General features: G+C 36.8%; 1 protein-coding gene across 1 annotated transcript in view; it reads right to left on the reverse strand.

Moving 5' to 3' along the window:
* Positions 1 to 15,491, reverse strand: part of UBE2U (ubiquitin conjugating enzyme E2 U) — a 52,578-nt gene that overhangs the window by 18,463 nt on the left and 18,624 nt on the right. The window contains exon 7 of the mRNA XM_081056375.1: positions 6,622 to 6,707. Coding sequence (XP_080912501.1) covers positions 6,622 to 6,707 — 86 coding nt within the window. The remainder of the gene's footprint in view (positions 1 to 6,621; positions 6,708 to 15,491) is intronic.

Raw genomic sequence — 15,491 nt, forward strand, 5'->3', positions numbered from 1 at the left:
GAAGTTGATATGTGGCAATGACATACACTATATATTTAAAGTCTATTATAATACTCACTTTCCAAATTTCTTCCTTTTATTTGAACTTGTTAATATTGGCTATTGTTTGAAATAAGCAGACTGTGACTTTGAAACTTTTCATTATAATGACGTTTGTTTATATGGCATATATAGTAATGAAGAAGGTATCAAAATAACTCATACAAACTACAGACACCAGAGTTTAACAAAATTCTAATTCAGCACTTCAAATGGAAAAAAAAATATTGGAGTCGAGAAGTGACACTATGGATCTTGATCTTTCACAAAGCAAGAATCTGCAACAGGGGTGGTCAGCTAGCTCAGTTGGTTAGAGCGCAGTGCTCATAAAACCGAGGTCGCCGGTTCAGTCCCCACATGGGCCACTATGAGCTGTGCCCTCCACAACTAGACTGAAAATAACAGCTTGACTTGGAGCTGATGGGTCCTGGAAAAACACACTGTTCCCCAATATTCCCCAATTAAAAAAACAAAAAAAGAATCTGCAACAACAGGTAATCATCCAATCTATAAATAAACCCCTTACCAACGACAAAAAAAAAACTCTCCTCTCCTCCTTGTTGTTGGGAGATTGCCTGTCCCATTGACAGACAATAAGGTCACAATGTCCTTCCTTAATCTGAGTTTCTGATCTCTGGAGCAATAATGGGTAAAGTTCATCCCTCCCCCATGAGAGAGAGAGCCCTTCACATATTTGAAGATAGCTCTCAGGTTGGCATCAGTTCCTTCAACTGCTTCTTAAGACATGCTTTTCTAGAGACCCAATCAAATTCACCATTCCGGCATTGAAATTTGTTGATGTTCCTATTAAAGTTTGCATTGAGAACTGGCTCAGAATCTTGGTTTTGCTTGAATAGCAAAGATGCAAGGAGTCACTACCTCTCTCAATCTGTGTGCTAAACTGCTATCAATTCAGCTCCGAGCTGCATTAGCATTTTCTGGAAATCACATTACCCCACTGGCTCATATATTTGTGGTTAATTATAAGCCTTATGCCTTCTATCAAATTCACATAAAATTATTGAAAATCTATTATGCTTAAGGCACTGGTAGTTTTTACATGAAATACAAAATCATACACACACATATACTCTATCTACCGTGTTTCCCCGAAAATAAGACCTAACCTAGCATGATTTTTCAGAATGACATCCCCTGAACATAAGCCCTAATGCATCTTTTGGAGCAAAAATTAATGTAAGACCTGGTCTTATTTTCGAGAAAACACGGTTCATCCATCTATCTATCTATCTATCTATCTATCTATCTATCTATCTATCTATCTATCTATCTATATCATCTCCCAGTTCCTTATAATTGTGTTGGGTTTATTGTCTTGTGTTGGGTTTATTGTCTTATTTAACCAACTAGATGCTCTCTACCAGTCTTGCCCTTGTCTGGAAATTCCTTCTTCACAATGATTAATTAATTCTTTCTTGCTTGATGAAATTTGTCATTGAGAGAAAAAAACACATTTAAACTGAAGTTTTCTTTTATTAATATTACATGACTTTCACCAGCAATGCTCCTATTTATTCTTCAGTTTCTTTTCTTACTTCATCCATATATAAGCACATATACATACATATTCTTATAGGCTTTAATAATACTCTTTTTATTAGTATTTGGATATATACTCCCTTCTTCCATTAAGGAAGGAAATCTGAGCTCCCCAGAGTTCTTAGTGAGGTCTCATTATTTTCTTTAGATTATAATAGCATTAATAGAGTTATTACTATATACTGGGCACTTGTAAAGTATGTATACAGCGGTTACCATTATAATATCCACTTTATGGATGAACAGAAAGGTTGAGTAATATCTTCTGGGGCTATACTCATTATTACTTAGACAAAATTTAAAATTTGAGGTTTCTATTCAAGGACAGCTTATATCTTTCCTCAATTTTTTTGAAATTGTTTTTCCAACATTTTCTATTTGAATATTTATGACAGTCTCTTATATATCATGAAACCCCAATTGTCATTGTCATCTTTCCTGGATATTCCCGTTAACTTTACATCCTCGACTTATTTTTTTCGTTGCTTTCTTTACTATCTGAGAGATTAAAAAAAAAATAGTCACAGCATTTGTATAAACATTCATTTTAATCCTTCCTATTTTACCCCTATAATTTTTTCACTTATCTGTCTCTTACCACCTGACTGCAAACTCCTCAAAAAGCTTATCATAATACCTATGTTCTTGTTTTCAACACACCATCTACTGTCTACACAAGAAGATGCTCAATAAATAATGTTGACTGGAGGGAAGTAATGAAGGAATGAGGACAGAAGAAAGAGCGAGAATGACAGAGAGTGGAAGCACGAGAGCGCGAGCAAGAAAGGACCAGTGAAATTCCATTAGAAGTTCTTGAAGTTGAAATTCTTCCATCACTATTATATCTTGCCTTTGTGGCAGTTTTGTAGTCTGTGGCAGAAAAAGCATCCTCTATTGCCTCCATAATATATTTCTTCTTCCTTCCCTTCCTTCTTTGAATTACCAGCCATTGCTTTTACTCTGTTTTTACCATTGACACACTTCTTGCCCAACATCTGTATAGGTTGATGTTAAAATTTTTCCCCCCATTGCCGGGACTGTTAAGTCCAAAGAAATATAATAGTGCCAACTTGCTGCAGCACGTTTTATTTTCACACATATTGTCTCATACTAACCATAGAGCAACTTAAAATACAATGGAGTGTCTTTTTTGTTTTTAATCAATGAATAGAAATGAAAAAAATAGGTACAAAGAGTGAAATGACTAACCTACATTCACTGAACTGCATGTGGCAAAGTAGTACAGGGCTAAGGAGTCTCTAAGTTCTGACATCATGCTCTTCCCACTAGAGCCTTTCCAACCTTGGCTGCACATTGTAATCACCTGGGGAGCTTTAAAAACTACTGCTGCCTGGTCTTGCTCCCAGAGATCCTGATGTAATTGGTCTGAGGGTGTGCCCTTTACATGGGAATTTTTACAAGCTCCTCTGGTGGTTCTAATGAGCAGTCACAACTGAGAACCATGCAGCAGAGGTAGACATGACAGCCTCTTGCATCTAAATGCAGTTTGGCAACACTTGCCCTTATTGCTGGCTCAAAGACTCAAAGAATGAAAGTCTCCTAGGGTGATAGCAAGCATCCCCAGGACGCTTCAGGCTGTTTGGTCTGTCTGATGACAGCAAACATCAGGAAGCCTCCACTCACTATTACAGGGTACACTGGTCTGAAGGGATTCTTTTCCTCTAACATAAGCATTTCCTTATGGGGATCATATTCTGTCGTTAAGGTACTGTTGCCCACAACCAGATGTAGTGGTTTGTTCTCTGCCAAACTTTTTATGTGCCATTCAGTAGTGATGGACAGAGAACAGTGGAGCATCAGTACATTTTCCCACATGATTGCCTATGATTGTGAACTAATAATTACAATTATTGAAAAATGTACTGCCCGTACTTCAGAGTTTGAATTTAAATCTCAAGTTAGAAGGAAATAACATTTGTGTCACATTATAAAGGCAGCGTAGTATGCCTTAAAAAAAAAAGCAACAAATGTGGAGTCAGGGGGCCTGGTTCAAGTCCTTAGACCACAGTCTATTTGTAGTAATTAATAATAGCCACACTTACCGAGCAGTCACTATGTGCTAAGCACTGTTGTTAGTGCTTCAACCCATTAGGTATGTGCTGTAATTATTCTCATCTTACAGATGAGGGAACTGGATGCAGAGAGGTTAAGAAACTTACCCAAGATCACACAGCTATGAAGGGCAGAGCCAAGACTAAACCTAGGCAATCTGGCTCCAGAATTTATACTCTTTGCCGATATATGATATTCCCTCTTACATGACTTTAGATAAATTATTATTGAGCCTCCCTTGATCTAGGTTTTCTCATTTGTAAAACAGAGTAATAATAATAGTGCCTAGCTCATAGGGTTGCTAAACCACTGTGCATGACACATATTAGGTGTTTAATGAATATTGGTTGATAAATGAATAAAATAATAAGATGGGGATGACTAAAAAAACCTAACACAGAGAATACTCTGTAAACTGTATTGTACAAGAATACACTTTCTATTATGGCACACATGCCTTGTGGCACAAAGATATGGAAAAGAGTAATTACCCCAAATCAAAATATAACCACTCATCACTATTCATAAAATTAAAAGCTTTTAAAAATATGCACATGAGCTTAATAATCTTTCCAATGATAAGAATGTAACTGCAGAAAATGAAGTTATTAAAAGTTTCCCTTTTATTTCTGAGTAGTTGAAGAAGCATTCTATAATCTAAACGTGTCATCTTTATTATTGCCAGGAAATTAAGCCATTAAAAAAGATAGTATTGGATCTCATCCAGCTGAATTATCCAAAGACAAAATGGCCAGCAGCAAATGTAAGGCTTACATTTATTTTTTTAAATTAAGTGCTGGTTATTATTGAAGGAAAGCTCTTGAAACATTCTTATAACAAATCCCTGGGGGAAGAAGAAGCAGAGTAATTGTGAAATATTGCACCAAGGGCTAGAATCAAAGTCTCAGAAATTTTTCTGGGCTAGAGGTAACCATTACCAGCTATTGCTTTCACAAAGAGGAATGAATTACATAGTAGGTTGGTGACAGATGTAGAAACAAGGAACAAATTAAACATTTTGGTATCAAACTCTTTTGAAGAAGAAACTAGTTAGTGGTGCTTCATTGTTTCCTTCCATTTTTAAGTGTTCTTTATTACAAGAAAATCATTTCCAAATTTCATTAAGTTTTGGCATGTGCTTCTATTTTTTTTCCCCTAGCGGTTTGAAGTCTCTAAAGGCCTCATATATTTACATGTTATTTCATAAAGCACCATCCTATACCATTCGGTTTGGTTTTTGGTTGAAGGAGTTGGATGCTTGAGTGGTTCCCTAGAATGTGCCAGGTGCTTCTCAACACTGTGTTTGTACAGGATTATTGCTTCCTGGAATCTATCTGAGTTGCTCAGTTCCTCACACATAATAGGTGCTCAAGATGCGTTTGCTGAATTGATTAAGCAGCACCCAACCATAAATCTTTGAAATGAAGTCAACGTTCATGTACTCTGGTATCAAAAATAATAAAATTCTTTATACTGATAGTGTTACTAAAGACTGTGTTTCTTAAAGCACCTTAAGTTGTTTTTCTTAACCACTAATCCATGAGTGAGTGAGGAAGGTAAGGTGTAATCACAAAATTAACAACCGACATCCAGACAAAACACGTAATTTCTTAGAAGTTATTGGTTTAACTTACTTTTTTATATTTGTTAAGCTTAGTACTACTTTTTGCTGTAATTTGTGCCTCAAAATGGGAAACTTTTTTGCATGCGATATTTTGTTCTTTTGAAACCAATCATGAGATCATTATAATAATGAGATGAAACTTGATGAGATCGCAAATTAAGGCAGTGATCAGAGGGTGGAGTGGAGGGAAAATAGTCATGGTGTTGGAGGAGATAAAATCAACAAGGCTTAATGAGGGAGATAAATAGGTCTAGGAAATTTCAGTGATTCTGGTTTAGGCAAGTAAATGCAATGGTGATTTACCACTCGCCAAGAGAGGTAATAAAGGAGGGATGATAGGTTTGAAGGCAAGATAATGAATTCACATTGGGACATCTTAAGTTTGAGATCCTTGTAACGCATGTGAGATGTCCAATGCACAGATGTAAATATCCATGCACAACTCAGGAGAGAGCCTGGCTAGAGATGAAGCTTTAGGAATCACTGGAAGGTAGGCTGATGAAAACCATGGTGGTGGAAGACGTCGCTCAGAGAGAGTGGAGAGTTTTTGCTAAAGAAAGAGGCAGAAGAGCACTAAGGAATGGAGGAGGAAAACCTCCATTGGATGTATGGTGTTATCTAATTCAAGGAGAGCATAGCTGAGGAGAATGAAAGTTAAGACAAGGACTAACAAATAATCATTGATTCTGGGAATTAGTAAGTCACTGGTAACTTCAGAATGCACCATTTCAGCCGGATAGCTCAGAGCAAATCATATTTCAGTAAGTGTGTATAGACCGGATAACCTGCTTTGATCCAAATAGTACTCTAAATATTTGATTAAATGGGACCAACTTTCCCCTTCTGTCTTTTTAATTCCTAATGTATGATAACACATAATTTTTCCTTAGGCTGATATAATTGCGAGCCCTAAGTTTATACTTTTTTTTTGCTGTCTTTCTACTTAATACTTTCTCTGGTTTTGAGGATAATTGTTTTTAGAATCAAAAAGGTTCCTCCTGCTATGAAGGCTTCTTTCTGGGGTGAAGGGAGTAAATTAACCTCATAAGATTGAGGACTTCATCTTTTATTCCTTCAATTGCCTATCTTTCCTTCTGTCTTTTAATCAGACTTCAGTTCAGGGCTCTATACAAGAGGAACTAAATTAATAGTTGTTGAATGATTAGTACATCAAGCCAACAAAGAAGTTTATCATTCTTAAGTTGCAAATATATGTCAATTAGTTTTTGAAAGCAAGACAAGCTGAGAATAATTAAGAGATTAGTTATATATTAATTCTAATAATTAATACCAAAAGGACACAGGAGAAGGCTAGATCACCTTACATGGAGTTCTGTAACATTCTGCAGCTTTTGATGTAGCTATTTCAGACCACGTCTTGTAATAATCTTCAAATGAAACTTTAATTGATCTGAAAACAAATTAAAATCAGACAATGAGTAGTCTGCAAGTTTGCTTTTTAAAATTATTTTATCAGAGTGGACTGTTTCAGATAACAATATCTTTTTATAAGACAGGAAACCGAGTTTCAGTTTTTAACAAATCTAACTCATTAATTTCTCCACTAATACATGCAAATAAAAAAAGAATATCTGTCCCATTTTCCATAATAAATGTAAATGTGCACCCATGTGTATATTATACAAAGAAAAACATAAGTTTACGATACCTGCCTTTCACGGCTAACATTATAAAAGCATTTCAAGGAAAGGTTCATATCTGTATATTTTCTTTCTACAATATACAATTTTCTTATTTTCTATGACACATTATAATAAAATTACCTTTATTTACTTTTTATTATGAGAAGTAAAAGGTCAGAATTGAGATTAGTTTAATTTTTACACAGAACAGAGGAAACAACTCTTTTCTACTATTCCTGCCTGCATTTTTCCTTCCCTGTGCTAATATTACTATGTCCTAATGGGAAAGCAAAGATTGTTTTAAAGTATTAAACAGGAACTGTGAAACTGTCTCTTAAATAATTGTGTTTCCATTTTTTTTTCTATAAACTTTTTGCATGTAGAGATTCTCAACATTCTACAAACAAAACATTACTTTGGGATATTTTTCAGAAAAGCGAAATCACCCGTTGACTGGCTTAGGTATTTAAACATCAAATGTAAAAAACCTTATGTCTGTTTTCCATTCTAAGTTGCCAGTTCTTTCGAGGAAGAAGCAACTTTTTAGTTAGAACAAGTATACTAGCACTAATTTTTATACATACCAAGTAAATATTTGACTAAATTTTGAAATAAATGGGGCAATATCTAAATGTGTTAATGCATTCATTTATTTAAATGATTATTACAGACACCTAATTTTAAGACTAACATTTTTCAAATGTGTTATTGCTTTTGCAATCACATTTAAGTAGAAATCTGAAACTTGGTGAAGATAAATGAATCACTACTATTATTGCTTCCAAAGCTATGTGCGGTGACTTACACTACTAAATGATATACTAAACTAACATTAATTTCCCAAAGAAATGTTTCGGCAGTTGGCAACAGAGGTAACAAAATGAAAGGCTGCATTATATCTCCTGCATGAAAAAGCTTGTGATCAATTTGCTGTCACAGATCATTTAGCAGACAACAATGACCCAAGAGGAAGGAAACTGTCAACACACTGTCTCGTGAAAAAAATATACCATCTTCAGGCACAATCGTCTCCATTGTTTTTTGTCTGTTTGACGATGACCCATGACCCTCTCCCTTCCCAACGGTGTCCTGTTCAATTTCAAACTGTTAGCCTTCAGGGGCTTTCTTTTCTTCCCCCCAGAATAATTAAAAATATTACCCTAAAAGGTATAACTTCAGATTAGTTTGAATATACAAAGCAGAATGTCTTAAAACATTTGGGAATATTTGCATTTTCAATTCTGTAAAGGAAATAGCTCCTTAAAATAAGAGAATAACTATTTTGCTACGATTCAGATCAACTACTAAGTTTACAGGGATACATATACAGTATAAAAAATGCACGTGTTTATAGATTCAACCAGTAACAGAGATATATCGAGTATTATCATTGGCATTATGAATATGAAAAAGTAGAAGACATAATTTTAAACTGAACATTAGAGCTCATTATCCTGTTGGGAAAATAAGATGTATATCTGAATAAGTACACAGAATAGCTTTATATATTAACCTCATAAAGTGTTACATCATTTAACACAGACATTTGGAGGTCATAATGACAGAACTTCTTTGGCAATGGCAGTAAACAGAAAAAGTTGGAATAGGGAGATATCTTTGTTTTAGAGCCATTAGGGAGAGTCATTTGAGATATGGACTTGGAACAAAGGCAGGAGGCATTTTAGGCCAGGGGAGCAGTGTTAGCAATAGTTCAGATGGGAAGGAGAATGGTGTGTGCCTATGTACGTACAGAAGATATTAGGGAAAGAGATGATAGCAACAAGATAATTGACTGGAGTGAAGAGTTCCAATTTCAGAGGAGTTATAATTTGATAAAATAAGAGAAAATGGGCAATGTGGGACCTTTAGATTTAGACAGAGAACGGGTTAGAGTTGATTCAGTAATCTTGATTTATTAGGGGATAGAGAACAATCAGGAGTTCTTGAATAAGGCAAGCAAATTATGAAATCAGTGTGTAAGAGTTTTTCCTAGTATTAGAATGCAGGGTAGATTATATGAGAGATTAAATGCAGGGGAACAAGTTTGGAAACAAATGCAATAATTTAGGCAAAAAACACAGATTGCTGATACAAGGGTGGGAGCAAAAATTAGGAAGGGGAGGAGATGAATCAATGGTAACGAATTGACTGGACTGGTTGCCTGATAGGGTGTGAAAGGCAAAGGAATTTGAGGGTCAAATGTTCTCCTAAAAGCCCGGAAGACCAGTTACTTTTGCTATTAATAGAAAGCGTCTAGAGAAAGTAAAATATGAGTTTAATTTTAAACATGCGTTTTAGGTAATGACCGTTAGGAGTGGATTGAGACATTGAAACTGGAAATAAGAAATTTGGGCCAAATTAACATAAAGATTGATAGATGATGCCATTAGGGAAAAGAAACTCCAAAAGAGTAACTAAGTGTTTCGAAAAGACAGAGTAGAAACCAGTTCCATAATTAAGAGGAGTCAGTGAAGAAAACAAAAGGATAATTAAAGGAAGAAGAGAACTGTGGTAGTGATATTTCACGGAGGCAACATCCCAGCCATAACCAAAGCCGAATGACTAAACCCCTGTGTGTCTCTGGATGTTTAATCATGTAGGATCATGATTAAGGAGTAAGGCTCTGGGATCAACTTGCCTTGGTGAGAACACTCTGTGACTTAGTAGCTGTGCGACTCTGGGCAAATTCCCTAATCCCTCCACTCCCGTTTCCTCATCTATAAAATTAAGAAACAGAACTTTCTCCAGTGATTCTCGTGAGCATTCAATGAAATCATGCATGGAAAGAGCCAAGTAGGGGGTTTAGCGTTCCTTAGCACTGTCAGCTGGTTTCCCCCATGACTTAAGTACCTCATTGTTTCTCATACGCAAACTCTAAACAGCTTCCTGTTGTTTTTCTATCTCAGTCTCTGCCTATTCCAGGTTACCATTGCCTCCTTTGGAAAACCCCATTTGGTTATCTAATTCTATAGGATGAAGTCTAAACACTTTTAAATGGAACTCAAGGTTTCTCATCACCAGGCCATTTCCAACATTTTCTTCCATTTCCAACCTTTTCGTTTACAGATCCAGAGGCTTTATCACATGAAACTTCCTGATGATCCTGAGTATACCATATTATTACACTTCTGTACCTGTGCAAGCAGTTCCATCTAGAAATTTCTGCCCTCGGTGCCCATCAAACTCTTACTTATCAAGGTCCCTGTCTATTAAAATATTGTGTATATGGAGGTTGTTACAGTAGACAACCTGCCCAATATGAGTCACTAGTCCGTTCTTCCCCCATTGTATATATGCCAGTCCATCTGATGGGACAGACCTACACCTCTGACTCTAAGTCAGGGCCTGATGGGTTTAGGGCTGTCTGAGAATGGTAACTAGTTTAGGGATAGGAACTTGACCTAAAAAGATCCATAGTGAAATTTTTTGTAACTTTCTAGTATATCTTGATATCTGGGAGGGTCAATCCGGTTTGTTCAACATTGCCTTGTTATTTTAAATCCTTTGCATTTCTAGATACATTTTAGAACCATCTTGTTAATTTTCAGAAAAAAAAACACCATTGAGATTTTGATTGAGATTGAATTGAATCTATAGATAAATTTGGGAAGAATTGGTATTATAATAATATCTTTCCCGATCATAAAGATTGTACAAATATATCTCTATTTCTTAAAGTTTTTAAAAATTTGCCCCAGATACATTTTGTGGTTTTCAGTATAGATGTCTTATTCATTTTTGTCAAATTTTAGTGCTGTTGTAATGGTATATTTTAAATTTCACTTTCTATGTGCTGATTGCTAGTATATAAAAACATAGTTGATTTTCTAATGTTCATTTTGTATCCAAGGTCATTGCTAAGTTCACCTATTTTCAAGCTTTGTATATTTATTCAGATTTTAGTATGTAAATAATCCTGCTACCTGTGAATAATGAAGGTTTACTTCATTCTTTCCAAACTTTATAACTTTTATTATTTTTCCTTGCCTCATTGCACTGGCTAGGACCTCCAGTACAATGATAAATAGAAGTAGTGATAACAGACATACTTGTTTTGTTCCTAAACTCAAGAGAAAAGCATTTAACATCTCACATTTATGTATGAGGCTGGCTGATGAGTTGTTGTAGATTCCTGTCTCATTGGAATAAGGAAATTCTCTTCCATTCCTAGTGTGCTGGGAATTGTTATCATGAATGGGTGTTAAATGTTAGCAAATAACTTTTCTGGATTCTTTGAGATAAGAAATAAAGGGTCCCCCCCCCTTTATTTGATTAACTGGGGGAGTTACACTGATTGATTTTCAAATTTTAAACCAACCTGACTTTCCTGAAATCAAACCCACTTAATGATGATGTATTATTCCTTTTTATGTATCAGCGGATTCAATTTACTAATGTTTTGATTAGATTTATGCATCTGTGTTTATGTGCAGTATAGGCCTATAATTTTTCTTTCCTGAAATAATCTTCTCAGATTTTAGAATAAGAGTTTGGAAGTTTGGAAGTATACCCATTTTCTAAAAACGTTTTAATACCATCTTTCAAAAACAGTTTTTAAATTTTGAAATAACTTCAGATTTATAAAAGTTGTAAAGATAGTTGACTACCTTTTAAAAATTAACTTAAAGTATAATTTGCATACAATAAAATGCAGACATTTTAAGTGTACAGATTGATGAGTTTTGAAAAAAAAAATGAATCTATATAACCATCAGCCCAAACAAGATATACATATTTTCATTACTCTAGAAAGTTCCCTACTATCCCTTCCCAGCCAATCACCTGTGACACTGTGGGCAACCACTGACCTGATTTCTATCACTACAGATTGGTTTTGCCTGTCTTAGAGAACTTCATAGACACTCAATCAATAGTGCGCACTACTTTGATTATTCTGTTGTTTTTTTCACTCAGCATAATACCTGCATTACTATTCCATGCTGCTGCATGTATCAACAGTTCACTCATATTTATTACAGAGAGTATTCAACTTATGAATATAACAATTTATTTATACATTTAACTGTTGATGAGCATTTTAGTTGTTTCCAGTTTGGGATATTATGAACAAAGCTCATGTGAAATTTGGGTACAAAGCTTTTTTGTAATACATATTCTCATTTCTAAATACTTAGGAGTGGAATTACTGGATCACGGGGCAGGTGAATGTTTGACATTAGGAGAAACTGCTAAACTGTGTTTGAAGCTGGCTGTGGGCAGGTCAGATGGTGCAACAATGTGTACAGTGATGTAGGAGAGCTCTGGTGACCTGCTTCCTCTCCAACCAGTGGGGCTGTTAGTGCTACAAAGTGGGGTGCTCTCCCAATCTCCTCCATTTCAGTAAATGGCAGCAGTACCCAAATCTAGTAATAATCCTTGAGTCCACTTTCTCTCATACCGTACATCTTATCAAAACAAGCCTTAAATCCATCTACTTTTTTCCCTCTCCATGGATCTAAGCCCTCAACCCCAGGCCCAATCACCATCATTTCTCCCCTATTAAAATTAAATTAAAATAAATTAAAATTAGATTAAAATAATCTAATAACTCTTCTTGTTTTCCTCTTAGGTTTTTCACAATCCATCCTCTCTGTGCACCCTTCCCCCCGCCCCCCCCCCCCCCCCCCCCGCACAAAGCAGTTAAAACAGTCCTTTTAAGAAGTAAATCTGATTGTGTCTTCCCCCTTCTTAAAAGCTGTTCAACTGTGTCCCAATTCCCACTGCAAGGCTAATAACATGGAAATTCCTTACCTCGTTCCTAAAGCCCTAAGTTATCTGATCCTGCCTGCTTCGCTTACCTCATGGCCTACCCCTCTGCTCTTTCCCCTTGCTGAGTTTCAGCTATCTAGTGGTTTTCTTTCTGATCCTCTAATACACCGTGCTCGTACGCAATTTAGGGTCTGTGCACTCACTACTTAGTCCCTCTGCCTCGAATCTCAGCGTACCTGTAAGTGATCACTCTCCCAATTTTTCACTCCCCCTTTTTTTCTTTCAATTTCACAAACCTTGTGTTTTCAAGATAACATCACCTGTAAGTTTAGAAGTTTATCTCACCACGGTGCTTGAGTCCCTTCTGACTAAAGTTATAGTTTAACCGTCCTCCCAGACCCCAAATTCTGCCGTGCTGTCATCAGTGCTGGGTCCTCCTGTGGTCTCCTGGTTGACTTGCTGCCTGTCAGGTGACACATTCACTGTGCCAGACACAGCATCCAAGGGCCAAAGCTTCCTTCCCAGAACAGGGGTTCCCCTTCTTCTGTGCTGACTCAGTAGCAAACATCGTGCCTAGTTCTGACCACCTGACTGAGCAATGGCCACTGTCAACACTTTGGTGTCGATATTCTGGTATCTTCCTTCTAGGCCACCCTCACTGCTCCTGCCTGAGACAGATCCTCCCGCTGCTGCTGGCTGGTCCTCCTCTGAGGGTTGGGAGGATGGACAGGTCGGTGCTCTTGCTGCCAGATCCCACTTAATCACTCTGTCACGTGGTCCAGGCCTCCAAATTCTGAGCTTCTCACACTTGCAGGCACAGCGCCCTAGATGGAACATTTTCTCAAGTTCTGGGACAGGGCCCCGATCTGAGGATTCCTTCTTCAATGTGCTCTTTTAAACGATTTCAGTCTCTTGGGAATCTTTTACTGCCATTAATACACCGAGGGGATCCTTGTTTTGGAGTCTAGCTATGTATTCATTATTGTTCTTTTCCAATATGGAAGAGAGAATTTCTAGGATTTGGTGCAGGAAGGCAAACAACTGTATACGCTGAGATTACGTGTGAAACCAGAAGCCCAATAATAGCTAATGATTGCTAAGACTTAATCAGGTGCCGGTATACGTGCTTTATACGAGTATGTATTAAATCATCTAACCTTCATAGCAATCCTGTAAGATTGATTATATTACTATTACCACTTTACATATAAAGAAACGGAGACAAAGAATTTAACTAACTTGCCTTAGTCTCCCAGTTAGTAAATGAAGGAAATGGGATTCTTTCACTTGCCATGCTAGACTGCCTCTGTGTGTGTGTGTAAGAAATAATACCATATGTAATATTTTATAACTCACTATTTTCACCTACTTTTAATGTTAGTTCAGTATAGGTCTGCAGAATCATGTCCACAATATACATCTACATACATTTTGGTCATTATATGGCTAACCAAAAATGTATTTAATCAGTTCATTTTGTTATACTTTCTGTTTTCAATTTTTTATTTTAAACAATTATATGATTAACATTCTTATCTTTGTCTTATTCCTAACATTCTTACCTATCTTTATGCACTTGTTCAATTATACCCTTAAAGATAAATTTCTGGTAGTGGAATGACTATGTCAAAGCCATGCACTTGCTTTAGAACTTTTAATATTGACGTAAATGTTATGCTCTTTTTTGTCTACCTCAAGTCTTATCTTGTGCCTGACCCTTTAAATGATTTAGCCACCTCCCATTCCATGAACATACATGCATATTTAGCATTCTGACTTTCTGTGTCTCATTCTCCTCTCTTCTCTAGCAACCAATACTCTCTTCCTTACCCTGTTTGGTTTTGCATCTCAGTTCCTGATACATTTTGGTTTCCTCTGGCATTTGTGATTCATTTTCACTTTTTATTCTAGAGGTTGAATTACCTTCCTTTGGGTCAGGCTGCGGGAAATATGCCTTCTCATATCTCCATGCTTTTGATGAGCTATTCCCTCTCCCTGGCATGTCCTTCTCCTCTTGTCAGCAGGTGAATTCCTATTCCACCTTTAGAAATCACCTGAGATGTTACCTCCTCCTAGAAGCTGGCCTCTATATGCCTCACCCCACCTCTAAGCTTTACTACATATTTCTTCCTCTATTCTTCCGAACATCTTGGTCTTCTCTCTATAATAGCACTTCTTATAGTCTAGGTATTAAAGCAATACAGCAATTCACAGGCTCAGGGAAATATTGGACTGCACTGAACAGAGGTGGTACCAGTGATAGATAACTTGGTGAAAAAGTGAAGGACTCCAAAGGAGGCCTAGAAAAAAGAAAAGCTTCAGGGGAAGACGTTCCTGCTCAGTACCGGACTCATTCTAAATATGATTCCATGTGACCTTAGCATTTCCCCCTTAGCCATCATTCTGATATTTGCCCTGTGGCTTTCCAACTACATCCTTTGGGAACAGATGCTCCCCATATTTTCCTGTGGGACCAATAGTCAGGCACATGTTGTGCACTGTCGCCTATTCAAAGGAGAGTTTCCAATTTTAGAGCATACATCTCATGAGATCACGTATGACTCAGGTGTGTATTCCCAACACTGGAACACAGTGCCTGGCACAGAGCATATGCTCAGTGAGTGCATTTTCAATAAATGAATAAGTAGATGCTCTCCCAGAGCCTGCCCCATATCCTCAAGTGGTGTCTTACAGCCCATGGGCAAACCTCCCAGATGACAAGCACAAGCCTAAATCACCTTCAATTACTGAACATCAGCTGGATTCCCTTGACTATATCCTTTCTACCCAGTTGACTGGACTTTGCCTAAGTTTTGCTATGTCTTCTCTCCACATTAACAAGT

Source organism: Rhinolophus hipposideros, assembly GCF_964194185.1.
Source record: "Rhinolophus hipposideros genome assembly, chromosome: 8".
Lineage (NCBI taxonomy): Eukaryota > Metazoa > Chordata > Mammalia > Chiroptera > Rhinolophidae > Rhinolophus > Rhinolophus hipposideros.